The sequence below is a fragment of the Phoenix dactylifera genome, chromosome 6, assembly GCF_051530095.1.
Source record: "Phoenix dactylifera cultivar Ajwa chromosome 6, Ajwa_hap1_PhDact_Kaust_v1.1, whole genome shotgun sequence".
NCBI lineage: Eukaryota > Viridiplantae > Streptophyta > Magnoliopsida > Arecales > Arecaceae > Phoenix > Phoenix dactylifera.
Genome location: NC_143195.1, coordinates 20,723,980 through 20,751,926, shown reverse-complemented (window position 1 = coordinate 20,751,926; position 27,947 = coordinate 20,723,980). Strand labels below are relative to the sequence as shown.

The 27,947-nt window shown below is 48.3% G+C and overlaps 1 protein-coding gene across 1 annotated transcript; it reads left to right on the top strand.

The window, feature by feature from the left end:
- The first annotated feature begins 16,423 nt into the window (after window positions 1-16,423).
- LOC149753342 (uncharacterized) lies at window positions 16,424-26,030 on the top strand. The gene is made up of 3 exons (XM_089923724.1): window positions 16,424-16,506; window positions 16,588-17,208; window positions 25,722-26,030. Exons 1-3 carry the CDS (start codon window positions 16,459-16,461, stop codon window positions 26,028-26,030), a joined length of 978 nt encoding a protein of 325 aa, XP_089779850.1. The 5' UTR covers window positions 16,424-16,458.
- Window positions 26,031-27,947: the final 1,917 nt, after the last annotated feature.

The following is a 27,947-nucleotide window of genomic DNA, read 5'->3' as shown; positions in this document are numbered from 1 at the left end:
ATTACAAAGGAAATCTCCCATAAGCACAAAAGGGCCATCCAAAACGAAATAGAGAGAAGAAGAGCATCCAAGTGAATCCGAAAGCTTCCTCTCCATCCGTGTGCTGCCTCGGGGATCCTCTACTTCATGCCAAATCAGAGGAGGATCAAGTAAAGAAGAAGCCGAGCTCCTCCATATTCAAAACTCGTTTGAGGGCTTCTCTTTACTCTATTTGTTTATATTGTCATATTTGCTTGTTTAAGAAGCTTTGTTTTGTTTTATACTTTGTTTTAATATCTTGTAACTTGATTCAATCAAGGGATTGAATCAAGGGGTTAAGGTTTGTTGGTGAGCCAAAGAAAAACCAACGGTGTTAAGGTTTGTTGGTGAGCCAAAGGGAAAACCAACGGTGATAGGTTTGTTGGTGAGCCGAGGGTAAAACCAACGTGTAAGGGTTTGATTGTGATCCCGAGAAAACAATCGGGGAGGTTCTAGTCGGTGAGCCTGGGAAAACCGACCGAGTTCGTTGTGCGCTCGTAAAACAACAAGTTGGGTTGTGAGCTTGTAAAACAACCGGCTGTAATCGGTAGGATTATAGTGAAATTCCCAAGAGGTCTTGGGGAGTGGATGTAGGTGCTGGGGTGCACCGAACCACTATATGTCCTTTGTGTTTGTAATGCCTCTAGTTATTGTCTAACTAACACACTTACTTACTTAGATAAATTGCTTGCTTAATTCTTATCCGCACATCCTTTAGTTGCAAGCATATTTAATCAAGTCGCAGTCTATACATCAAACCCTTGCTAAGTTTAACTTTCACCGTGCATCTATACAACTTAGCATAGTTAATCAAAAAGTTTTAGAAGTAGCATAAAAGTTTTAAAAGACCCAATTCACCCCCCCTCTTGGGTTGTATCTACTGGGCAACACAGCTCCAGAAGTTGGCGAGTCGACTCCGGGTCAAGACGAGTCGACTCCCAGTCGAAGAGGCCACTTTAATTCAAATCCGGAACAGTTGCCGAGTCGACTCCAGAAAAGCATGAGTCGACTCCCGCTACAGCCGAGTCGACTCCTGATCGCGCGAGTCGACTCCGACCCCCCAACGGACATATTGTCAGGTTGTGCAGAGTGTGCAGAACGGGCAGAAAAAGGTGTCTAACGGCTAGTTTTCGTGGGGGATGGTTTAAATAGCCATAGAGGACTGTAGCAAGGTAGAAAAGCACCATTCCATTCAAAGAGATCAAGCTTTCATTCTCTGCAAGTTGGTTTTCAACGAAAAGAGGGAAGAGCGGCATTAACTCCCTCCAACTTCCTCTTCCCAGCATTTAAAGAAGCCTCCTCCTGCATTCAAGTCGACCAGACATTCAAGAGGAGACCCGAAGCTCAAGAAGCCCTACTCAACTTCAAGTTGGGATCCACCTTCATCCCAATCTAGATTCCTTCTCAGCCACATCAAGTTAACAACCGCATCCTTATCCCACCACATCTTCATCCTTATCTGCACTTGAAACAGAGGAGGAAAGAGGGAGTTTGCAGCCTATAAAAAGCCCAGACGTGAACAGAGGGGGTATTCTCTTTTGGAACCATTCAAAGGGATCCGGTGGATCCCATTCATCCTTCGGAGGAGTTCTCACGGGAGACAGGGAAGGGAGGAGAGAGCCGACGGGAGGAAGGAGCCAATCATCATGAAGTCCCCCTGCAGTGCAGCTGTTCAATTTTCCATGGAAGGCTGATCTTCTCACTAGGGCTGGATGCAGCCCTAACAAAAGGGACACGGGTTTTATATTTTATTTTATATTCTTGGGGTTGTATGAACTTATTGTTTCTAATGGATATCTTCTTTTGAATCATATTTAATTTTTGTGATTTTAAGTATGATGTTCGTACAACTGTTCTTCATGATCACTAGGTAAATATAAGATAGTCCATGCTTAAGGAAGATGTGGTGTGCTACCGCATTAGTTTAGGGTAGACATTACATGCCAACTGAAGATGGATTATGCCCAAATTACTTCTGTGAATTTCTATTCGAATGCTTATTAGGCTTGTAGCCAATTTGCATGTTAATCCAAGAATAAGATAAATTATAAATAACCCTTATTCCGATGTTAATGGTGAATTCCTTGCCCTAGGTTGCTCCCAAACTGATATCATTTTAATTGCATTTTCTTTTATTAAATTGCTTAGTTTAATAGTCTTCACAAATTCATCCTTTTAAATATTTTTATTTTTAAGAAAACAACTATACCCCAATCCCTGTGGATCGATACCCGTAATCACTATCCTACTAGATACGTGCTATTGCGTGGTCTTTAAAGTTGACTATCAATTTTTGGCGCCGTTGCCGGGGATTGCTAGCATAGTTGTTTTTCTTTTCATAAATTTTTTTTTTTAAAAAAATGATAAAAATATAATAATAATAATAATAATAATAATATATATCTAAAATAAAATAAAAATATTTTCTATTTTTGTTACTTTACTTATCCCCTTTTTCTCTCTTACTAATTTTTGGTTTTTTTCTTTTTGTATGATTTGATCAGGAATCGAAGAGAGCATCTGGGACAATTAAAAAGTGAACTGCTGGAAAAGGAAGACTGTAGAGGTTTGCTTTAAAATAAAAAAATTTTGCTGGGAAAATTTTCTTTGGTAACATTTGAACCTTTCTTATTTAAATTGATTCTCAATTAGCCTGAAATATTGTGGTGATTGTTTGATTTTAATTTCAGCAAAAGTGTGAATGCATGCTTGATACACATACACCAATTAATCTGCACATAGTAAGGGCAATCACCCCAACAAGATAAGAACTGGATTTCATCACCAGATTCTTGCCCAAATTAGGTGAACCAATTCGCTCATAGCTATCACTTTAATTAAAATCAATTAGACGTTGGCCCCTAGGGACATTCGAGCTCAATAGGACGAAGATCACCGAAAGTTGCACCAATTTCGCTCTGTGGCTCAGTTGATGTCTAGGCAAGCTTTGTCCCAAGGGAGACAGTTCATCTGTTCGAGGCAAGTGGTTTTTAAGTGGGACCTTTGCAACGCATCGCGACCCCCCCACTTACCTGGGAGCTTACCTGGTCAACTCACTTCATTAGACCGGATTGGAGGCCTAGGTGCCCTCTTCAAACCAGTTAGGAGCTGTCTAGTGATTTTAGGGCAAACATAAGGATTTGATGTGTTTTTCTTTTAGTGCATGCTTGACTGTACTTGACTGATTAAAAAGGTATTAGTGCATGCTAGGGTGTCGTTCCAGATCTCTGGAATTAGTACCTTTTGACCCTGAAATAGAGCGTTCTATTAGGGCCCTTCGAGCCGAAATCCATACCTATAGAACCATAGGATCTACACCACTTGTCGAGATGGCTGAAGAGCAACCCAAACTGTTAAAGGAGTACTTCACTCCTTCCATTTATACCTCTCCATCTTGTATTCGACTACCTGATACCATGGCTGCTGTGCAGTTTGAAATTAAGTCTAGTGTCATCCAAATGCTTCCCTCTTTTTATGGACTCAACAATGAAGACCCATACAGACATTTAGATGAGTTCCTTGAGATCTGCACTACTGTCAAAATTCAGAACTTCACTGATGATGCTCTGAAACTTAGGCTGTTCTTAAGGATAGAGCTAGGCAGTGGCTCCATTCATTAGAAGCCAATTCCATTCTTTCATGGGCTCAAATGCAACATGAATTTTTGAAAAAATATTTTCCTATAGGAAGAACGAACCAATTTAGATGTGCCATCACAAGCTTCTTCCAAACTGAGGGAGAAGAATTTCATGAAACCTGGGAGAGATTTCGAGACCTAATCCGTAAATGCCCACATCATCAGATACCCAAGTGGCAATTAGTGCAATGCTTTTATGACAGATTGTCTGATCGAAACCGTCAGATGGTTGATGCTTCTTGTGGGGAAACTTTCATGCTTAAAAATGAGCATGAAGCATGGGAATTATTTGAAAATCTCAATGAAAACTCCCTCCACCATGCTTCCTGTTCTCGTCAAGCACCCCCGAGTTCTCAAAGAAAAGGGACCATTTGTGAAATAAGTCATTCTATGGACCTGTCTAGCAAGGTAGATGCATTGTCCCATAAGATTGACCAACTGATGATGGGTGGGCATTTCATTAACTCTTCCCAAGCACAAGTGTGTGCTATCTGTTCTAGCACGTCTCACCCTATTCATGAATGCCCTTCGGCAGCTCAATTCCCTGAATTTGTGCAAGAACAAGTCAACGCTGCTCAAACACAGTCCCGACCGGGTAATGATCCATATTCCACTACTTATAACCCGGGATGGCGCAACCATCCAAACTTCTCTTGGAAGAAGCAGACTTCCAATACTTCCCAGCCTTATTCCCAAAACTTTCAACCATTCCAGAATGTTAATCCCTACCGTCCTTTGACTCAATTTCAACACACTCCTCCTTCACCCCAAAGAAACACAGCCTTTGAGGAGAAAGTGTTGACCTCCCTTCAAGGTTTGGAAACTATTACACAATTGGTGCACTCTCACACACAATCTATCGCCAAGCTAGAATCTCAAATGGGGCAACTAGCTAATTCACTGAACAAGCGAGAGGAAGGAAAGCTTCCAAGCCAACCAGTGAGTAATCCTAGGGGACAATACATGGCTCAAGAAAATCAACTAAATACAATTCATCATGAACAAGCCAATGCTTTGACTACCCTAAGGAGTGGACGTGTAGTAGACAATAAGATTGGAGAGGATAACAATAAGGAAGGTAAAGAAGAGGATAGAAATGTATCAAATGAAAATCTAAAACCTTCTTCTTCTTCTTCATCTAGTCCACCTTCTGCCAAAACTTATATCCCAAAGGCCCCATTTCCTGAAGCTCTTAATTCACCCTCTCCCTTTGGCAAAAAGGGAACTTCACTAGAGGAGATGATGGAGGTTTTCAAACAAGTCAAAATCAACCTCCCGCTTCTTGATGCTATTAGACAAGTTCCCTCCTATGCCAAATTTCTCAAAGACCTTTGTACCCAAAAGCAAAAATCTAGGACACATGTACCTAAAAAGGTCTTTCTAACTGAGCAAGTGAGTTCTATTCTCCAATACAACACCCCACCGAAATTCAAAGATCCTGGTGCTCCCACCATCTCCTGTGTCTTAGGAAATAATTTCATTGATCGAGCACTCTTAGATCTAGGGGCAAGTGTCAATCTTTTACCTTACTCAGTTTATGAGAAACTTGGGTTAGGTGAGTTAAAACCAACCTCGGTATCCCTTCAGTTGGCTGATCAATCTGTAAAAATACCACGAGGAATAATTGAAGATGTTCTTGTCAAGGTAGACAAATTCTATTTTCCAGTAGATTTTATCGTCCTTGATATGGAACATGAGCCTAATCCTAAGAAACAAATCCCCGTAATCCTTGGGCGCCCCTTTTTAGCTACAGCCAATGCGAGTATAAATTGTAGAACTGGGGTGATGATTATATCCTTTGGGAATATGAAGGTCAAGTTAAATATATTTCGTGCCTCTGATCAACCTGCAAAGGAAGTTGAGTGCTTCCTAATAGACAAAAGGGACGATCTTGTAGAAGAAACCCTTCCCTATATTTTGGCAGATAACCCTCTGAAAACATACTTGGCCCATTTTGACTTTGATATAGACAAGGCCATAGAAGCAGTCAACTTCCTGCCCAACAATCAGTCTTCCACAAATTTTCTTCCTTGGAGAACCCCGCATGAACCCGGTATGATTTGATAAGGATGCACTGCGTCTGGCTGAAGACGTTAAACTTAGCGCTTGTTGGGAGGCAACCCAATTCTCGTAGGTTATTTTTGCATATTTTCTTGTCGCATTTTTTTTATTTTCTTAACAGGATCCCTCATATTACTGATGCAACTACGGTAAAATGCTTCTATCCTCCATATGCATCATATTTTCGTCCAAAATAAAAAAATATATTAAACAATAAAAATAATAATATAATATTCAAAAAAAATATTGAGGACAATGTCTGATCTAGGTTGGGGGGTATAGGATTCAAATTTTTAAAGGAATTTTTTGCATTTTCACATTTTTAAGTGAATTTCAAAAAAAAAAAAGTGAATTTCAAAAAAAAAACATAATTTCTATGCCTTAGTGCTGAAATGATAATCACACAAAGTATATAAAATCTAAAAAGCCCAATGATTAGTCAGGAATAAGTCAATTTGAGTTCTTTTCATTAAAAATTCTTTTAGCAAGTTGTAAGATAATTTTTACTTTGAAATTTCACAACACGTATGGCCTGCACTTCTAAGGGTTAGGTTTAACATGATGTTGTTAAGTCTGGTAGCAACCTTGAGTCCTGATGAATCATACCTATCTAATTCGCTATTAAAAAAAAAAAAAAAAAACGAATTTAGTCAGGTACATCGAAAAGGGCTACCTATTGTCAAAGGTCAGCGGGCTTGCAATGATGAATCCGAGCATAGGTCCGTAGGGGAGTCTTGATGCCTAACACCTTATGCCATCTGGTGTGGGAGTGTTGACTGAATACTCGTTACATGGAGAAATCGTTACAAGAGTAAAAGTGCGTAATAAATATAAAATAAAAAAATAATAAAAAAATAAAAAAATAAAAAAAAGAAAAAAAGAGAAAATAATATTGACCTTGAAAAAGACGATAGTGTGAAAGCCGTCGTTATAAAAATTCGAGTAAACTGGAATATTACAGATAAAGCCCATGAGGTATTAAAGTAAACATCCACAACTCTCGAAATCTTGCAAGGTAGGATGATTTTGAATCAGTGATTAGGTCTTATCTGACCAATTCTTGGAAACTACTAGTTTTAGCAGTATTTTGGAGAATCTAAAGCCTTAGCTTGTGTATGGTCCAGACATCACCGAGCACCCAAGTATAAATTAGCCTTACAACTCTCTAACGGAAACTTAATGACTTCAACTTAAGTTGCATCTTGACCTAGGATTTGGGCTGACTTAGTAATAAAACTTTGTGTGCTTTTGAAATTCTTGGCACTTATGCATTTGAAATTAGATTTTATAAAACAATAAAATAAACTGGGTAGAGACCGCAGTTTGTGGGTATCTGAGCCGAAAACCCTCACGAGACAAAACTCGTCCACTAGGGCCACCTAGGGATTTAAAGCCTTATTGCATACGGTAAATGCAATCGCGATTCCTGCGAAAGTGAGTTAGTTTTTTTTATTTTATTTTGCTTGAGGACTAGCAAAATGTAGGTTGGGGGGTGTGATAAGTGCTAAATAATGCATAAATTAATATCTTATTCATAGCACTTATCATTATTTTAATTCACATATTTTGAAATTCAATTAAAAAATTATGTTACCATCATCATTGCATTTTAATAAATTATTAAAGGTAATTCGAGTTTTACTTATTTACTGATTGAGCTTAATGTATGCAGGTCAAGTCATGCATAGTTAGGTAAAGCCTAAACTACACTGCATTATTTCACAATTTTACATCCTCCAGAGTCGACTCCAAGAACTCTTCTCCAAAACCCAGTGCTTCCCATTAATTTCTGACTCTTCACACGTTTACCTAAATTTCTTCCCACTCATTCCAACTTTTTCCACATAATCCAACTCTCCTATTTTAATAAAATCCCTTCAAATTATTTGTTTCTCCGATCTCAAAGTATACCATCTAGTTGCACGGATCCCAAAGCCTCATCCCATCTCAGCCATTCATCTTGCATCCACGTCACCAGGCATCCTTCACTTCGTTCATTCCATCCTCCATGTCTGGATATTTCGTGATGACTTCCTAGCCGAACAACCACCAGCCTCATATTCTTCTGCTAGATCCCAGCCGCATTTAGCCATCGGCAGAATCCTCAAACTCCCAAACATGGATCTCAGCTCTCCTTCTATCTCGGTCCCCGCTTATCCTCTCGTTCGCGATGACAACCACCCACGGATAACTCCCAGCCGAGATCCTCTCGTCATCTTCCTAACCTCCCAACTCCACGCTCCCAAGTTCATTTCTTCTTCCGATTCCTTCTCAAACCGAATCTAGATTAGAACAAAAGCATCCCTGTTTCTCCGTGACATCCTCCACATCCTTTCCGAGCTTATCTTCCCAAGGAATGAACCAACTCCTTTCGCTCCCAGCTCAACCTTAAGTCCCAGCTTCATCTCTATCGCATTTCAGCTCCCTAGCTTCCATCCGCAAGCCATTCCAAGCTTCACGGAATAAAACCGGACTCCCAGCTGCCAGCCGCGAACTTCATCCGCATCATCCTCTGTTTCGGAACAGAGAAGCATCTTTATCTTCTTCCAGCTCACGGCTCTTCTTCACAACCAAATCCTCTCTCCGAATCCCCTGTTTCATCTAAACTGCCAGCCGAATCCCATGATTTTTTTCCCACACGTCTGGTTCACTTCCCCTGTTCCCAGCACTCCTTCCTCGAGCATCACGGAAGAACTCTCTCTCCCCTGCATCGTGGATCTTATCTTCATCTTCTGAACGCAGCTTCATCTCTTTCGAATCCCTCGCGCCTGTGCCCATCTTCTTCGCCCATTTCCTCTACTTCTGAACCAACCCATCATCTACTCCGAGATCTTCCCAACGTCTAATAGATTGAGCTTAATCCAAACTCCCAGATTAATCCCACAGACTTCCCAGCTCCAGTCGAGATCCCAACTTATCTCCCCTGTTTCACGTTCAATCCATTCGTAAGATCCAGCTCCTCCCAACGTCTCTCCCATGATATTCTCCTCCGTGAGCATCCCAACTTAGTCCACGGTTTCCTCCCAACCATCAGCCGAATCATCTACGGATTCATCCCATCATCCAATCCAACCGAATTCCCAGCTTCTTCCCTTTCGGAATACTCCCAGATTTTCTCCCATTCGGATTACATATCTTCCGCACTCCACGTCCAAGCTTCATCCTTATCCCATAGTCAGGCGGGATGAGCTTTCCGAACGTTCCGGATTTTCCCAGCATCCTCTGCTCCCCAACTTCCCAGCATTTGGATTAACAAATCATCCTTGTCGTCCGTGATCCACCTTCATCCCAATCTGGATTCCTTCTCAGCCACATCAAGTTAACAACCGCATCCTTATCCCACCACGTCTTCATCCTTATCTGCACTCGAAACAGAGGAGGAAAGAGGGAGTTTGCAGCCTATAAAAAGCCCAGACGTGAACAGAGGGGGTATTCTCTTTTGGAACCATTCAATGGGATCCGGTGGATCCCATCATCCTTCGGAGGAGTTCTCATGGGAGACAGAGAAGGGAGGAGAGAGCCGACGGGAGGAAGGAGCCAATCATCATGAAGTCCCCCTGCAGTGCAGCTGTTCAATTTTCCATGGAAGGCTGATCTTCTCACTAGGGCTGGATGCAGCCCTAACAAAAGGGACATGGATTTTGTATTTTATTTTATATTCTTGGGGTTGTATGAACTTATTGTTTCTAATGGATATCTTCTTTTGAATCATATTTAATTTCTGTGATTTTAAGTATGATGTTCGTACAACTGTTCTTCATGATCACTAGGTAAATATAAGATAGTCCATGCTTAAGGAAGATGTGGTGTGCTACCGCATTAGTTTAGGGTAGACATTACATGCCAACTGAAGATGGATTATGCCCAAATTACTTCTGTGAATTTCTATTCGAATGCTTATTAGGCTTGTAGCCAATTTGCATGTTAATCCAAGAATAAGATAAATTATAAATAACCCTTATTCCGATGTTAATGGTGAATTCCTTGTCCTAGATTTCTCCCAAACTGATATCATTTTAATTGCATTTTCTTTTATTAAATTGCTTAATTTAATAGTCTTCACAAATTCATTCTTTTAAATATTTTTATTTTTAAGAAAACAACTATACCCCAATCCCTGTGGATCGATACCCGTAATCACTATCCTACTAGATACGTGCTATTGCGTGGTCTTTAAAGTTAACTATCAGGTTGCTATAGTTTGACAAGCATATAAACTTGGGTTCTAGCCTTTTGGATCCTTGTGGTGCAGATTGGCTGCAGTAGGTTCATTTTGGAATAGGATTGCATTTAGATGGGATCTATCGACCTTGATAGATTAGGAGTGATCCTATATGATTTATAAGACTAAATTCGATAAATTTCTGGTCAGGTATTTTAGAAAAAGAGTCTTCCATATCGCGAACTGAAAGTCGAATAAATTTGATATATGACGGACGATGGAGTTTGACGAGTTATCCATAATCTCCGTTCTGTCGGGATCCATGATAGAGGGACTGTATTATATGCTAACTGTACCTAGAGGTTCAGACATTCTATTCTACTGGATTGCCACTACATACTGCTAGGTGTCACTAGTGGATTGTGAGACTCGAAGGCATTCACTGTTAGGAATTGTATCCTAAAGACAATCGTCAGCCTGTTGATGATTGAATTTTATATGAATTAATAAATTAATAAAAGGTTATTTAGCATTATTCATCACATATATTTTGTAAATCTTTTTGAACTCTTGTAATGTGATGAAGTTCTTAAGACTCTTTTAAAGGATAAAGGAGGATTTGTCTATGAGTCCTTAAACCTGTTTGCGACCAAACGATATGTTATTACTAGGACAATAACATTATCAAGAATAGGTTATTGTGTGCCATATCGTTGGTTGTCCTCTTAATCAAGAAGTGTAGAGACACTGATATGCCACACAGGTGAAGTGTAGGAGTACATTTTACTGAACATGACCAGTTCCAGAATGCTCTGCTGTCAAGAGATGTTCCGAGTGGATATAGGTATAAGTATCCCTCAGACCTGAGATCACTACAGTGACTTGCAAGTAACTCACTATACTTTGGTACCAAACTATCTGAATTTTTAATTCAGTGATGGAAGGCTACTGGGTACAGTCAAATACTTGCGAAATCGGTGCATAAGTCAAGATGAAATTGACCTCTCCTGGTGACAGGAGATAATGCCATTGTATTCAATTTAGCAAAATCTTGGCTAGGGTAATCCTTGTGATGAGTCATAGAATTTATAAAGTTGAAATACATTTTGAATGCACTGATTAAAAAGGTGACAGAACTCTGAAGTCATTCTAGGTATTTAGAGTCATAAGGATTAATTATATAGTGACCATAGTCCAAGGGTTCTTAAATGTTGCTTTGCAATCATTCGGCCTATTCGGACGTCGAATACTATTGCTAGATGGTCATTTTGATTAGTACAGAAACTTATTCTTATGTTACCGGCTTAGGTTCGAACCTATGGGGTCACACGCATAGAAGTTTCTAGGTTGATCAAATAGCTGATCAACGATTAAGAATCGTCCAGGAGTACATCGGTCAATTCGATTGACAAATGACCCTAAACAAAAATTGTAATAAAATAATTATTGAATTATTGAAGGATTAATTAGCAATTAGATTGCTAATGAACTCAATTTGATTGAATGATTGGGCTTAGGTTGAGCCAAATTGAATAGGATTCAATTTGAGCTACATCATCAGGGTTTGACCTAATTGGATTGGGTTCGACCCAAGTAGATTGAGCTTGACCCAATTGATGGAACTTGATCCAATTGGATTAGGCTTGACCCAAGTGAATTAAAAGTCCTTATTTGATAAGAATTATGAGTCCAAAAATTCAGAATTAGATAAGGAGAAGAATTCCTAAATTTTAGGAGTCTAGCTTTATCTCTTGGAGAAGATTGACACCTCGTCATATCTTCCTAGACTCATGATGCCTCACTTCTTTTTTGGGCCAATTGTTGGCATGACAAATCCGAGGAGGCGTGGGAGAAAGATTCCAAAGAGGTGGCGCCACAAAATTTCCAATAAAGATAACATTGAATCCCTAAATTGTAGGAAAGAGAGAAGGGGGTGCAGCACTCCTTCTTTGGGCGCATGACTCCCTATTTTCTAGGGAGTCAATGGACTGTATAAAAGAGTAGAAAGTGGGAGTTGGACTCCCTCTCTTCAGCCATGGAAATCCCTAATTTTTAGGGATTTCCAAATGCCACAAGGTGGCATGATTTTCCTCTTATGGCATGGGGTCTTTGGCTTTTAAAAGACCCCACACGCCTAAGGTTATGATTAGCCTTCTTTGGAGTTTTGATATAGTTCTGAAAATTCAGAAATTAGCTGCCCACCTCTTCCCCTTCCTCTCCTTTATCTCCATTCTTCATCCCTTTGAAGAAAAAATCAAAAGTTGAGTGCTCTGAAGAAGAAAAGTTCAGCCACTATAGCATTTCTGTGCAAGCTAGTACTCCTGCAGTTGTGGATCATCCTAGAGCTTCGTGTGGACTGTCCGTAGAGGTCGGACACATGTGTGGCTACAGAAGGTGATCAAAGTATCAATAAAGTTCTCAAAGCAAAAAGGTATGAGATTTGATCTCATTAGAAGTTAGGATTAGAAATCAACTAGGTTGCTGAAATTCTGTATGACTACATGTTAGACATAGAATCATGCATATTAATTTAGGATAAATGTTTAAAATTTTGGATCTATTTTTGTTATAGAGATTTGATCTCTAGCATGCATAGAAATTAAATAGTTTAATTCATGCTTCCACTGTAAAATTTTTAAAAATATATGCATGCGACCACTAGGATTCTCAATAGTGGTATCAGAGCCATATGTTCAAAGTACTTTAAATATTTATGCCTAAAACAAGTTTTTTAATTCTAGTAGTCAAGCAATCCGATTGGAATGATCACCAGGCCATCCGGTCATAGGAGAAAGAAGGGTTCATAACCCTCTCTTTCCATTCAATGGGATCTCTTATGTCGTGTAGAGGTGCCACTGTGATCCAATCCTTGAAGATGAACGACGAAAAGAAAATTAAAAATAGTTTTAATCTTTGTAATTAAATATAAAATTATAGATATGTTTAGATTAGATCTAAAAGATATTTATAATTAATTTAATTGCTGTTTTTATATGATAAATCAGATCTGAAAATCAGATGCATATGATGTATGTTGTTTAGATTAAATTCATATTAGTTTGTATATATGATGTATGAATATAAATCAAATAAGATTTAAACATGAATTAAATCTGAAATCAGCATGTTTAATTGACAAACTCAGATCTGAAAATAAGTTTTAAGAACTAAAAGTTTGTAATTAATATGTGATTCAAGACTTATACAATGATATGAATTTCTTCATAAACCTACACTTAATTGAGAATTAAGTAATTTAGAATTGTGAATTGAAATCTAATTGACATTCAATAAATCTTGGGGGTTTTTGGGTTAGCTCAAATCAAGTTTTAATGAACTGGGTTAGACCTACGGTTAAAATCAAAGATGGACTAATTGGAGTAATTGATCAAATCTAACTAAGTAGTAATTAGATTAGGTCAAGGATACTCAATCAAATACAATAGTTGTACTTGATCAAGTCTATGTCTTTGATTAGACCATATAGAACTTGATTGAGGCTCAGTGGTTGAGCCCGAGTCATTAGGATGGTCAAAATCAAAATTGATTAACTAGTCGGTGTCTAAGGTAAGTTTGGCAGTTTTGACCGGTGGTTTTTAATTGGGAGCTATTCGCACTGATTCGTCTTTATCGAGTTAATGGCATATCCCTCCCACCGATTTCACTTACCTGACCGACTTGGTCAATCATTTTTGATTAGATCACTTAATGATTCGAGTTGACCCATGCCTGTAAGAAAAATTAGTGTGACTGATTTAGGTGCCTAAGAACCAGGTTGAATCTAGTTCCTTTTTAATCTGATTTGGTGAAGTCAGTGGAAGGATCAAGATTAACCGATTCTTCTCTTTGAAAGTATCTAAAAGCCGCTGCATGCTGAAAATTAAATTTTTTTCCAAACCCATGGTTGCACCTGTTCAGGTTGCCTATGTACCCCTTCAAAAGGGGGATCACGTCATACGTAGTTCTTATATTTTGAAAATGCAGTGGTGTTGCTGGGGGTTCAAACCGAGAATGATTGGCACAGCGGTGTGAACGGGGTTCCCTTGGAATTGCTTCGGTTGCGCTCCACCTTCCGCCGGGAAACCTGCAAGCAAGCCTCGCACCACCACCGGGGTAGTGGGGGCCCTCCGACGACAAGTTAGGGAAGATCGAAGGAGAAGGAGAGGTAGCAGGTAAGATGATACTCTGGAAAATCTTGCTTACCCTCCCCCTTCCCCCCCAGCCGCATATATACCAGGCTGGGGGGTTCTTTTGGGGATTGGTCATCGTGTGGCGCGATGGGGTTGCCACTGACATGGCCGTTACAGGGCGTCGTGGGGCAGCGCTGGGTACGGCTATGGCAGGGCGTAGTGGAGTTCCGCTTTGTACGGCTGTTACAGGGGATCGTGAAACAGCGTCGGATACGGCCGTTGCAGGGAGTAGTGGAGCAGGGGGCCGCGGCGTGCCTCAGGGGAACAGTCTGTTGTTGTCAGAGATTGCCGACTCGGGGTCGGATTGCTGGATCAAGGGGCAGCCGACTCGGGGTCGGGCTGCGGAGCCGAAGATATCCGACCCGAGGTCGGATTGCTGGATCAAGGGGCAGCCGACTCGGGGTCGGGCTGCGGAGCCGAAGATATCCGACCCGAGGTCGGATTGCTGGATCAAGAGGCAGCCGTAGTCTTCCCGGGCGCGCGTGCCGGTCACGTGGGGCATGGTGGCTAAGTTCTCCCATAACAGTAGCCCCCCACTTCCGAGCCTGAAACCAGGAGGGGAACGGGTGAAGGGAGTGATGCTTCGAGATTGCCGCCATCCCTCGGAAAGGCGCGCGCGCTTCGATTTTCCCGCCTTCTTTACGGCGTATGGCGGTTGTCGCTGATCTGGCGGTCTGCGGATTTCGGCGGACATCCTTCCTTAATGGCGTCGATTCGCCTTTGGGGCGCGAACGAACCTTCGGCAGCCAGGCGTCCTCTGGCGTCACCGAGGCGTCACCCGCCTTTCCGCCTATTTAGCCGGGGCCCCTCCCCTGTCCGCCTTTCTCTTCACAGGCATCCTCGAGTTTCTCCCTTGTGCTGCTGCCGTTGCCGTCGGACTGTTCGTTCGCTCCTCCTTTGGCGCTCTCGGAGCCGTTCTTCCTTCCCTTCCGGTGAGTTGCCCCACTCTGCAATTTAGGGCCCTCCGTACTTTCTCCTTTCGTATTAGTGTACCCCAGTCATTCCGGTCCCTTCTCTCCTCTTGACCCCGTCCTGACCGTAGATTCACTGGCCGTTAGGGATGGACGAAGTAAGAGCAGACCGCATTCAGTCGGAGCTGGTCCCCGAAGACCTAGATAGGTTCGTGGCCCGGTACCACCTTCCCGAAACCTGCAACGTTACGCTCCCGGGGCCTGAGGAGAGGATGTCCCATCCTCCTCCAGGGAAGGTCGCCATCAATGAGGACATCCTTCGGGCTGGGTTCCGCCTTCCCCTCTCGGACTTAGTCGTGCAGGTGCTTCGAGGTTTAAGAGTGGCGCCGACGCAACTGGTGCCGAACTCATGGCGTACCCTGACGGCCTTCCAGGTTCTCTGCCGCATGCACGAGGTTCCCGCCACCCTGAACGTCTTTTGGAAATGCTATGGCCTGAACGGCCACCCCCGGGACAGAGGGTGGTGGTGCTTTGCGGCGCGGCGAGGGTGCGGCCTCGTCAAGGAGGCTCCTTCCTCCATTCATGGCTGGAAGGAGCGTTTCTTTTTCATCGACGTAGATCCCTCTTAGGGAATCGGGACAACCTGGGAGACGCCGATGAAGTCCCCGATCGGCCTATCGAGGTTGTCGAGGGAGGAGTCCGATGGCGTTGCCGTCTTGAGGGGGTTGGTTGCCGAGGGCCGGCTCCCCCCGGTAGCTAGCCTTATTTTCGAGGATGCCTTGGTGAACGTCGGTCTGAGCTCGGTCCCCGCCGACCGTGAGCCCGCCACCACTTCTTCTTTTTTAGCTCTTTTCTCCTCTTTCCTTTCTTCTTTCCATCGGTTTCTTAGTTTCTAACCATCTCGTCCTTTTTGCAGAAATCGACGACGTCATGCAGTCGGACAAGGCAATGGATGTTAGTAGGGCGTCCCTACTGGAAGCGGTCCGGAGGAAGAAACGGACTCCTCCGAGCGGGGTCCCACCGGCGAAGAAGCCCCGCCAGCAGGCGACTCCGACGCCGACAGACGGGTCCGGGCCCATCGATCAGTGGGACGCCGCGGGCTCGGACCGACAGTTGACGCCGTATCAGCCCTCCGGTGATGAGACTATCGTTTTTCCGGAGGTGTCATCCGAGCGCGCCCGGGGCGGCCGGGTCGGACGCAGTCGGTCCCCAGCCCGATCTTCGACTCGGTCGGCTTCGGATGATATGAGAACGGGGGGCGCGCCGAGGCCCCGGCCGAGCGGGACCCTGTCGATCTCTGGCGCGGCCCCTGCCCCGCGCACGGTTGGCATGACTCTCTCCCAAGCGATGGGTAAGAGTAAGGCTGCAGAACCACCGTCCGGCTCCGGGGCGAAGTCGGGGTCGGCCTTCACTTTCGCCGGCGCCCGAAACCTCGTTGAGACGGTGCTGCTGGAGAGGGACCGTAGGCAGGTCCGGCAGATGAGCATCCCTGAAGTCGGAGCTGCCAGCTGCGTCTGTCTCATGTCGGTGAGTGTTTTTTTGGTCGCTTTCGTCGTTTATAGGCTCTGTTGATCCCCGTCTGACGCTCTCATTTTTCCTATCTCTTAGCTCGCCCAGTACATGATCCGCCTGGAGGAGAGCCACGAGGAACAGGCGAGGCTTCTGGCGAGGGCCGAGAGCCGACTGAAAGCTGTAGAGGAGGGAGGCCAGGCTGCGGCGGGGAGGACGACCAGGGACCTCGAAACGAGGCTCCAGGTGGCCGAAGAGCGGGCACTCGGCTTCGCCGTCCTCGAGAGGCAACTGTTGGATGCTCAGGAGCAACTCAAGGTTGCCTCGGGTCTCGAAAGCGAGATCAGGAAGGCGGAGGAGCGGGCCGAAAAGCAGTCCCGGAAGGCTGCCGACTTCCGGGAGAGGTGGAAGAAGGCCCAGCAGTCGGCCGACAACGCCCGCAACCGAACCCGATCTCTTGAAGCCAAGCTGGCCGAATTGGAGTCGGCCTTGGAGGGGACTCGTGCGAGCAACCAGGAGCTTCATTCGCGCCTGGAGGAGGCTGAGGCTGCTCGCGTCGCTGCCGAGGTGAGGCACATGGAGGCTCGGGCCGATCTGCTGAGGGTCTCCTCCGAGGCGGACGACCGGATTGTGGCGAAGGTCATGGAAGCAAAAGCTCAGATTACGGAGCGAGCGGAGGCTGCGCTGGCCGAGAAGAGCGCGGAAATCGGGCGTCAGGCGGTACAGGCCTATCGTCAGTCCGCCAAGTTCATCCGTGACATGTCGGACGCGGGGTCCGACTCCTTTGCCTTAGGCTTCGATGAAGGCCTGGCAAGGGTGTCCGCTAAATACCCCGGAATTGACCTGAGTGGGGTCTCCCTCCTCGACTCCCCTCCGATGCCATTGCCTGCCGATTCTCCAACCGTCTCCCCACCCTTCGTGGACGTGCTCGCCGTTCCCGACTCAGGGGTTCCTCCAAACTGACTCTCTGTACTTTTCTTTGTTCTTTTCTTTGTATGTTGGCGTTTTGCCATGTTGTATGGGTCTCGGCCCTGATGCAACGAAAGTTAATGCAAACAGAGTATTTCCTCATTTCACTTTCGTCCTTTCTCTTCTTAACTCTTGGTAGCGTCTCGCCGACTCCTGACTCTTGAAGTTCTTCCGGCGCTAGGCCAGGCATCCGAGGGTTAGGCCTCAGGAAATTCTTCCGGCGCTAGGCCAGGCATCCGAGGGTTAGGCCTCAGGAAATTCTCCCGGCGCTAGGCCAGGCATCCGGGGGTTAGGCCTCAGGAAATTCTTCCGGCGCTAGGCCAGGCATCCGAGGGTTAGGCCTCAGGAAATTCTTCCGGCGCTAGGCCAGGCATCCGAGGGTTGGGCCTCAGGAAATTCTTCCGGCGCTAGGCCAGGCATCCGAGGGTTGGGCCTCAGGAAATTCTTCCGGCGCTAGGCCAGGCATCCGAGGGTTGGGCCTCAGGAAATTCTTCCGGCGCTAGGCCAGGCATCCGAGGGTTAGGCCTCAGGAAATTCTTCCGGCACTAGGCCAGGCATCCGAGGGTTAGGCCTCAGGAAATTCTTCCGGCGCTAGGCCAGGCATCCGAGGGTTGGGCCTCAGGAAATTCTTCCGGCGCTAGGCCAGGCATCCGAGGGTTAGGCCTCAGGAAATTCTTCCGCTGGCTCGTTGGCCACGCGCCTGTCACTTGCCGCTCGACGGGATTTCTCCGTGGCCAGCTGCGATCGTGTTTCTCCCCCTCTCGAAGCGTCGCCTGGGGAACACTAGAAGGCCATTAAATGCTAATTGAGGCGTTACCTGGAAAATCGGACCGGCCAGTTGCTGCTTGCGAGGAGTGCCAGTTAAGCGGCCGCGATACGCGCGTTCTTCGAGGTGGATGCGGCCTGGGCGCGTGCGGAGATACGTGGGCCGCGGGATACACGCCGTCCGGAGTGTCCTGTACGAAGAATGCAATTAAGGAGAATGATGCCTAGGAGATCGTGGGGGGATAAACCTCGAGAGCCGGAACGGCTCCGGATTCGATGTGCCCGCATTTATTGGAGCCACCCGCATCGGAACGACCGGGGGGCCATAGTTTGGCTATAAATATAAGCGCAGGTGTGGTGGAGCCTGCCAAGCCGGAGCTGTTCAGGTTGCCATGGATCGTGGACCTCCTCTCCGGCGCGTGGCTGGGAAATCCCAGCCGGAGGAACGGGAGGCGCGCCCCTCGCGACTTCCACCAACTAGCCATTTCATCTGGGATCAACGGGAGGATTCTCCCCGGTGGAACTCCGCTCTAGGCGTTTCATCCGGGATCACGCCTCCTCGCGCTCTTCTCCCTTATATTCCTTTCCTCCCCTTCTCCTGGGGAGGATCGGAATATCCCTTGGAGGTGGCGTTCCTCTAGAAGCAGTGTGAACTTCTTCTTCGTCCGCGCCGGCTCTTCGTCTTTTGCGTGAGGCGTCGATGGCGCCTCCGCGGGGAAGCACCCACGGCCAGTGGGATTGCAGCTGCTTCGGGCGGAGGGTTCGGGATCCCAGATCTTCAGCTCCACGGAGTCCCCACCTCTTCCTTAGTTTCTTTACTCCCCAATCCCCCTCTGGGAATTCTTTGTAATCACACGAACACGCCATTGTAACCAGGAATTATTGAAATGAAAAGAACTATATATTTTTTGAGCTGTCTTTCTGGCTTTGTCTTTCTACTGGTAATATACCCGCAGGTTAGCGGAATTCCAGCTCCTTGGAATTTCTCGACCATCTAGTGCCTCCAACTGGTAGGAGCCAGGTCGGTTTACCCAGCGAACCCTATACGGGCCTTCCCAATTTGGCGCCAGCTTCCCACCTTCCGCGGGCTGAGATGCTTTGGCCCGCCTTAGCACCAGATCTCCGATTCTGAAAAGTTTTGGTCGGACCTTGGAGTTATAATACCGGGCCACCCTCCGCTGATACATCGCCATCCGGACCTGCGCCATTTCCCTCGCTTCTTCCAAGAGGTCCAGGTTCCCTCGGAGCTGCTCCGAATTGGCCTCAGGTCGGTGCGCGGCCACCCGGGGCGAGGGGAGTCCGAGCTCCACGGGGACGACCGCTTCCGTGCCATAGGTTAGGCCGAAAGGCGTCTCCCCGGTAGGGGTCCGATGCGTGGTCCGATACGCCCAAAGGACGTTCTCGAGTTCTTCGACCCAAGCTTGCCTCGTCCGACCGATTCGCGCCTTAATTCCTTGGAGGATTGTCCGATTTGTCACTTCGGCCTCACCGTTGGTTTGGGGATGCGACACAGATGTGAACCGATGCTCGATCCCGAACTCCTCGCAGAAGTCACGGAAATGCTTGTTGTCGAACTGTCGACCATTATCCGAGATGAGGACCCGGGGTACCCCAAATTGGACAATGATGTTTTTCTTTACGAACTTCCGGACTTGCGCCTCCGTGATAGTGGCCAGCGGCTCCGCCTCCACCCACTTGGTGAAGTAGTCGATTGCAACAATCAAGAATTTCCGCTGGGCGGAAGCGACGGGGAACGGTCCGAGGATATCCATTCCCCACTGTGAGAAGGGCCAGGGTGCGGTGATTGGTGCCAAGGGGACAGAAGGGACTCTCTAGACGTTGGCGTGGCGCTGGCAGGCGTCGCATTTCCGTACGTGATCCTTTGAGTCCTCCAACAAGGTAGGCCAATAATAGCCTTGCCTCATGATCTTGTGCGCCAAGGACCTAGCCCCCAAGTGCGATCCGCAGACGCCCTCGTGGACTTCGCCGAGGACGTAGGCCGCCTCCAAGGGGCAGAGGCACCTTAAGAGGGGGGCGGTGAACGAGGTCCGATACAGCCTCCCTTCATAGAGTACGTAGTGGGCGGACTTCCTGACAAGTCGCTGAGCTTGATCTTCGTCTTCAGGGAGGATCCCTTCGGCGAGGTAGGCGACGAGCGGGTCCATCCAAGACGGCTCCGGATCAATCGCCATCACCGCCCCAGCCTCGCCGATGCTCGGGGCATCCAGGGTCTCCAGGTAGATTGCCCTCGACAGGTTGCGCGCCTCTGCGCCCACCAAGCGGGACAACCTGTCGGCCCTGGCATTTTCGCTTCTGGGGACCTGCTGGAGGTCGACGCTGCCGAGGTCGGGAATGAGTGCTTGCACCTTCCGGACGTAGTTCTGCATGGTCGGGCTCCGGGCCTCGAACTCCCCACGGACCTGCCCGACCACCAGCTGGGAGTCGGTGAAGACCTTCAAACGCCGGATGCCGAGCTCCCCGGCGAGTTTGAGTCCCGCGACTAGGGCCTCGTACTCCGCCTCGTTGTTGGTCACTGGAAATCCAAACCTCAAGGCATACTCGGCTATCACTCCATCAGGACTGGTAAGGACCAGCCCGGCCCCTCCACCCTCGGGGTTCGACGACCCATCGATGTGAAGCGTCCAGGTCGGGAGGTCGAGGCTGGGCGTTTCCGGCGGTCTAGGTTCCGCCACCTGCACCGTGCACTCAGCGAGGAAGTCCGCGAGCACCTGGGCCTTGATGGCGGGCCGAGGCTGGTAGCGGATGTCGAACTCACCGAGTTCTATTGCCCACTTCACCAGCCGTCCCGCATTCTCGGGGTTGCTGAGGATCTATCGTAGTGGTTGATCAGTTAAGAGGGTGACAGAATGGGCCTGGAAATAGGGGCGGAGCCTCCTGGTCGCGGTCAGCAGCGCGAAGGCGATCTTTTCAGCCTTCGTATACCGCGCCTCGGCATCCCGTAGGACCCGGCTGATGTAGTACACGGGCTTCTGGAGCTTTGCCTCTTCCCGAACCAGCACCGCACTGACCGCGATTGGGGAGACCGCCAGATAGAGGTAGAGCATCTCCCCTTCTTGCGGCTTGGACAGCAGGGGAGGAGACGCCAGGTATTCCTTGAGCTGGTCGAATGCTGCTTGACATTCGGCCGTCCAGAGGAAGTCTTTCGGGCATTTTAACACCTTGAAGAATGGTTGGCAGCGTTCGGCCGATTTTGCCACAAATCGTCCGAGCGCGGCAACCCTTCCAGCGAGCTCCTAAACCACCTTCACTTTGGTCGGAGGGGACATACCTTGGATGGCCTTGATTTTGTCCGGGTTGGCTTCGATACCCCGCTGGTTGACAATGAAACCGAGGAACCTCCCGGCCGAAGCGCCAAAGGCGCACTTCGCTGGGTTCAGCTTCATGCGAAACTTCCGCAAGGTGGTGAAAGTCTTCTCCAGATCCACGATGTGCTGGTCTGCCTGGCGGCTCTTCACCAGCATATCGTCCACGTACACCTCCATATTCCGGCCGATTTGCTCTTTGAAGATTTTGTTGACGAGGCGCTGGTAAGTGGCGCCAGCATTCTTCAGACCGAAGGGCATTACCTTGTAGCAGTACAGCCCCCGGTCTGTTATAAAGGCAGTTTTCTCCTCGTCCTGTGGGGCCATCATTATCTGGTTGTAACCGGAGAAGGCGTCCATGAAAGACAGCAGCTGATGTCCGGAAGTCGCGTCGACCAGTTGGTCTATCCGCGGAAGCGGAAAGCTATCCTTGGGGCACGCCTTGTTCAGGTCGGTATAGTCGACGCACATCCTCCACTTCCCGCTCGCCTTCCGGACAAGTACGACATTTGCCAGCCACTCGGGGTAACTCACCTCCCTTATGAATCCTGCCTCCAAGAGTTTGTCTACCTCCTGGTCGATCACCCGGATCCGATCCGGGGCACAGTGTCTCTTCTTCTGCTTCACTGGCCGGTGGGTCGGGTCGACGTTGAGGGCGTGAGAGATGACCTCCGGGTCGATCCCAGGTACATCGGCCGCCGACCAGGCAAATACATCGGCATTGGCTCGGAGGAATTCCACCAACCGGGCCCGAGCTCACGGGTCGAGATTGGCGCCGACCCGGACCGCCCGGTCCCGGCGGCCTTCCTCGAGGGGAACTTCGACCACACCCTCGGCCGGCCCCACCTGCCGCAAGGCCACCTCGTCTCTGGCATCAAGGGACTCGACACTTAGGGCTTCTGCGGGCTTCTTCCCTTTGAGGGTCGCTAAGAAACATTGCCGTGCGGTCGGTTGGTCACCTCGGACCTCCCCGATCCCGACCGTCGTGGGGAACCGCATGAGCAAGTGGTACGTGGAGACCACCGCACGAAGGGCGTTCAGCCCGGGTCGTCCGAGGATAGCGTTGTAAGCCGAGGGAACACGGACGACCAAGAATCCGAGTCGCACCATGGCTTCTGCGGGTGCGACGCCCGCAGTCACAGGCAGCTCAACGACACCTTCCACCGGGACAGCGTCACCGGTGAATCCTACGAGGGGGGTGGACATTTTGTGCAACAATTGTCTGGACAAGCCCAGCTTTTGGAAGGCCTCGTAAAACAAGATATCAGCTGAGCTTCCACTATCCACAAGAACACGCCTTACATCATAGTTTGCCATGGTGAGGGAGATTACCATGGCGTCATCGTGGGGGGTCTGAACCCCCTTTACATCCTCATCACAAAAAGTGATTACGTTGCCGACCCTCTGCCTCTTTGCGATGGCCGCCCCCGATGCCTCCGTCGAGCCCCCTGCATTCCTCACGGGTCGGGGGCAGCCCCCAGTGATAGTGTGGATCATGCCCGCAACGGGTCGATTCTGCTCCCGAGGCCCCGGAGGAGCCGGGTCGGCCGGACGCGGGTCTGCGGGGGGACGTCGGTCGCTCACATATCGACCGAGACGCCCCCGGCGGATGAGAGCCTCGATCTCGTCCCGAAGCTGGAAGCAGTCTTCCGTGTTGTGGCCGTGGTCTCGGTGGTACTCACAGTACGCCCGGGAGGGCCCCTTCCCAGGGATCTTCCGCATCTGTCTCGGGGCCGGGAGGTCCTCCCGCCCCTTGATCTCCATAAGGATCTTGGCCCGGGGAGTCAGGAGAGGGGTGTACCGGTTGAAACGTCGGGGCGGAGAACGAGGGCGTGGGGCGCCGTGGTTCTTCGCCGGCGACGGGCTTCTGCGCCGACGCTGGGGCGTCGGGCTCCTCCTCTGGCGTGCCTCTTTCCGCCTTTTCTTCCCAAGCTTTGGAGGGATCTCGGCGGCCTCCTTGCTCCGGTGGGCGGCCGCCTCCTCGGCGTCCGCATACTGGTTCGCCCGGGACAACAGCTCTGGGAAGCTCCGCGGCAGGCGTTTGTCCAGGGAGAAGGTGAGTCTGCCCTTCCGGAAGCCACGCTTCAGGGCTGAAAGAGCTACCTCCTGACTCAGGCTCCGGACCTCCAGCGTAGCCCTGTTGAAGCGGGTAAGATAATCCCGCAGGCTTTCTCCCTCGTTTTGCCGGACATCAAAGAGGGAGTCGGAGACCAGTCGCCGCCGGCTACTGACGGCGAAATGAGTGACGAAGAGGCGAGTGAACTGGTCGAAGGACCGGATTGAGTCAGCCTCCAGCCCGGCGAACCATGCCCTCGCCGGGCCACGGAGGGTTGCCGGGAAAGCCTTGCAGAGAAGGGGATCTGATGCTCCGTGGAGGAGCATAAGGGTCCTGAAACTCTCGACGTGATCCCGCGGGTCCGCCGCCCCGTCATAGGGCTCGATCGCCGGCATTTTGAACCCCGGTGGATTCGGGGTCCGCAGGATCCTCGAGGCAAGCACCGGCTGGGAGGAGATCTCTAAGTCGGCGAAGGGATCTTTGGAATGGCCCTTCAGGACCTGGAGTTGTCGGTGGAGATCGTCCACCCGCCGGTTCAGGGAGCGCGACCGGTGGGTGGGAGACAAGGAGCGGCGAGAGGGAGACCGACTGGAGCGTGGGTTCCTCGAGGATTGGGGGGTCTGGGAACGCGCCCGGGCCCGCCTCTCGGACCCCGCGCGGCTCCGGTGGGAAGGTCCCGGCAGAATGGAGCGTGCTCGAGAATCCTCCTCGCGCCGGCGCTCATCCCCATGGGAGAGGAAGGAGCGCGGGTTGAGGAGGACAGGCGAATGCTCAGGCCGCGGCGGCTCCTGAGCCCGCTGCGGCGCCCGGGAAATCGCACCCTGCAGATTCTGCACTGCCTCCGCGAGGGTGCGAACCTGCTGGGTTAGTTGGTCGAACTGGGCGGCTTCGACCGTCTGAACGGGCGGTGGGGAGGTGGAGTGTTGCTGAGAGTGTGTTGGAGATGCAGCGGCCTTCCGGCCAGAGGCGTGAGAGGCCCCGCGACCGGAAGCATTGGAAGCTCCACGACCACCTCGCCGTGCCATTCCGATCGCTCTGAGATCCGGGCCCTCCTTCTAGCGCCAACTGTTGCTGGGGGTTCAAACCGAGAACGATTGGCACAGCGGTGTGAACGGGGTTCCCTTGGAATTGCTACGGTTGCGCTCCACCTTCCGCCGGGAAACCTGCAAGCAAGCCTCGCACCACCATCGGGGTAGTGGGGGCCCTCCGACGATCAAGTTAGGGAAGATCGAAGGAGAAGGAGAGGTAGCAGGTAAGATGATACTCTGGAAAATCTTGCTTACCCTCCTCCTTCCCCCCCAGCCGCATATATACCAGGCTGGGGGGTTCTTTTGGGGATTGGTCATCGTGTGGCGCGATGGGGTTGCCACTGACATGGCCGTTACAGGGCGTCGTGGGACAGCACTGGGTACGGCTATGGCAGGGCGTAGTGGAGTTCCGCTTTGTACGGCTGTTACAGGGGATCGTGAAACAGCGTCGGATACGGCCGTTGCAGGGAGTAGTGGAGCAGGGGGCCGCGGCGTGCCTCAGGGGAACAGTCTGTTGTTGTCAGAGATTGCCGACTCGAGGTCGGATTGCTGGATCAAGGGGCAGCCGACTCGGGGTCGGGCTGCGGAGCCGAAGATATCCGACCCGAGGTCGGATTGCTGGATCAAGGGGCAGCCGACTCGGGGTCGGGCTGCGGAGCCGAAGATATCCGACCCGAGGTCGGATTGCTGGATCAAGGGGCAGCCGTAGTCTTCCCGGGCGCGCGTGCCGGTCACGTGGGGCATGGTGGCTAAGTTCCCCCGTAACAAGTGGAAAGATCAAATTAAACATTTTAATTCTAGCATGCAAGAGAGATAATATCTCAAATATAAGGACTATTTAAACAATTATGCAAAAAACAACTATGCATGATTAATATAAGATCTGAAAGGAACAACCCCAGTTAAGATCTAAACTTAACTAAGTTAGATTCAACTAATCTCTGAATGTGTCAACAATCTCCAAATGCTCATTGATTAAGATCTGGAGATTACTCTGTGGAGAGCCCCAATAGAGGTATGAACCTTGGGGGATTGCATCCTATTAAATACTAGCACATAATTATCTCCAGATTTATACCTTTATGAAAACAGAGACAAACGGATCTGATGCTCGTGCTTCGGAGCCACACAATCGTCTGGCCTCTACGGATGATCCACGCGAAGCTCCAGATTGATCTTATTTCTGCGGGAGTGCTAGCTTGCGCAGAACACTGTTTTGGCCTAAGATCTTCCTTGTTCTTGAAGTCACCAACACTTGATGCTTTAGGGAGGAAGAAGATGGAGGATTTGGAGGATAGGAAGAAGACTTCACCACCTTTGAAATCAGCAAGGGATGCGCCACCCAAGAACACTTCTCAAGGGACCTTAAAACCTAGGCTGAAATTTGAATGCATGGACTAGGCTTGTATATCTTTCATCCCTAAGAAAGACCCCTTCTTATTGTCGCCCCATTGCACACTCCCCTCCACTTCCCACGCCAACCATCTGATTAGTTAGAGGATCATGTGGAGTTTGAATTCAAAATCCAAATTCAAAAGGCAATGGGCGGGTGAAGTGCATGACATGTGTCATGGCTCCATGAAGAGAGAATGTTTGATCTTATCCTAACTTTTCATGATCTCATCCCTTCATGTCGCCCCATCAAATGAAGCTTCTTGATGTTTGCCACATGTCCCATGCACCATTAGTTTGAATTTAAATTTTAATCTCATTAAGATTAGTTCAATCATGGCACCATGCTTGAGACAGTGACATGTGGACTTTGAGATCCGAATGATTCAGATCAAACTCAATCCAATTGGGTTAAGTCCCATCAATAAGGCAAGCTAAATCTCCTTGGGTTGAACCTAATCCAATTAGGTCAAACCCTGATTAAGCACAATTGTTGCCCAAGGTGACAACCCAAGAGAGAGGGTGAATTGGATTTTCTAAAAATTATGTTCCCTAATTAACTTTGAATTGGATGTAGCGGAATGATAAGATGTTATCTTACTTAAGCTCTAGGCAATTACAAATAAAGCAGTGGAAAATTAAGCTAGAGATATTACACAGTCAAGTATGAATGTAAGGCATGAAGCACAAGAGATAAGTTATCATAAACACAAAGATATATAGTGGTTCAGTGCACCCCAGCACCTACATCCACTCCCCAAGACCTCTTGAAAATTTTACTATAATCCTAAGACTACAGTCCGGTTGTTTTGCAAGCTCACAACCTAATTTGTTTTTTTACGGGATCACAACAAACCCAAGTTGGTTTTCCCAGGCTCACCAACCCAAAACCTATCCTGATTGTTTTTCGGGTTCACAATCAATCCAGTTGGTGAAATTTCCCAAAGGCTCACCAACCAAAATCTTAAAACGTTGGTTTTCACTGGCTTACCAACAACCCTTAACCTCTTGATTCAATCCCTTGATTGAATCAAGTTACAAGATATTAGAATAGGAGTTTAAAATAAGTATAAGCTTCTCAAATAAGCAGATATAACAATATAACCAAATAGAGTAAAGAGAAGAAGCCCTCAAACAAGGTTTGCAGATGAAAGAACTCGGTTTCTCCTTTACTTGACCCTCTTCTGATTTCGCACGAGCTAGAGGATCACTGAGGCAGCACACAGTTGGAGAGAAAGTTTGGGATTCACTCAGATGCTTCTCTTCTCTCTCTTTTTCTTTGAATGGCCCTTTTGTGCTTTTGAGAGGTTTCTCTTAAAATCTCTTTGAAATCTCTTTCCTATGTGTTCTCTCCTACTTCTCCTACTTCTCCCCTTAATTTTATAGCTTTGGATGGTGTGAGAACAAAGATCTAGATGGTAGAGACAAAAATAGAGCCGTTGGAGTTGAAAAAAATTAGCCATTATGCATCCCAGTCGTAGTGGAGTCGTCTCGCCCGTCCAGGAGTCGGCTCGGCTCAAGTGAAAGACGTCTCGCATGATTTTGGAGTCGGCTCTGGCTCGGGATCCCTCTGACAGATTATCGGTCGATTCTCGTTGGAGTCAACTTGTGCGATTCGGGAGTCGTCTCGCATCTTGGTATATTGAAAACGAGTTCTCTGTCTTGTCTGAGAGAGTCGACTCATAATAGTTGGGAGTCGACTCGCGCTTCGTCCGCGGGATAGGAGACGACTCACGCTTGACTCGAGTCGACACGCGCTTTGCGACCGAAAATACCTCTTTCTGTCTTTCTGAGAGAGTTGACTCACGCTTGGTGGAGACGGCTTGAAGGTGTGCCAATATTCTATGCTTGTGCCGGAGTCGACTCGAACTTCCTGGGAGTCAACTCGAAGACTGTTCTTCTGAATTCTCCTTAGAATTTGCTCCT

Coding starts and splice junctions, on each gene's coding strand:
- LOC149753342 (XM_089923724.1), top strand. CDS start 16,459: ATGAGCATCCCTGAAGTCGGAGCTGCCAGCTGCGTCTGTCTCATGTCG. Junction 16,507..16,587: donor GCTGCGTCTGTCTCATGTCG/GTGAGTGTTTTT, acceptor CCTATCTCTTAG/CTCGCCCAGTACATGATCCG. Junction 17,209..25,721: donor CGGAAATCGGGCGTCAGGCG/GTACAGGCCTAT, acceptor TTATGAAAACAG/AGACAAACGGATCTGATGCT.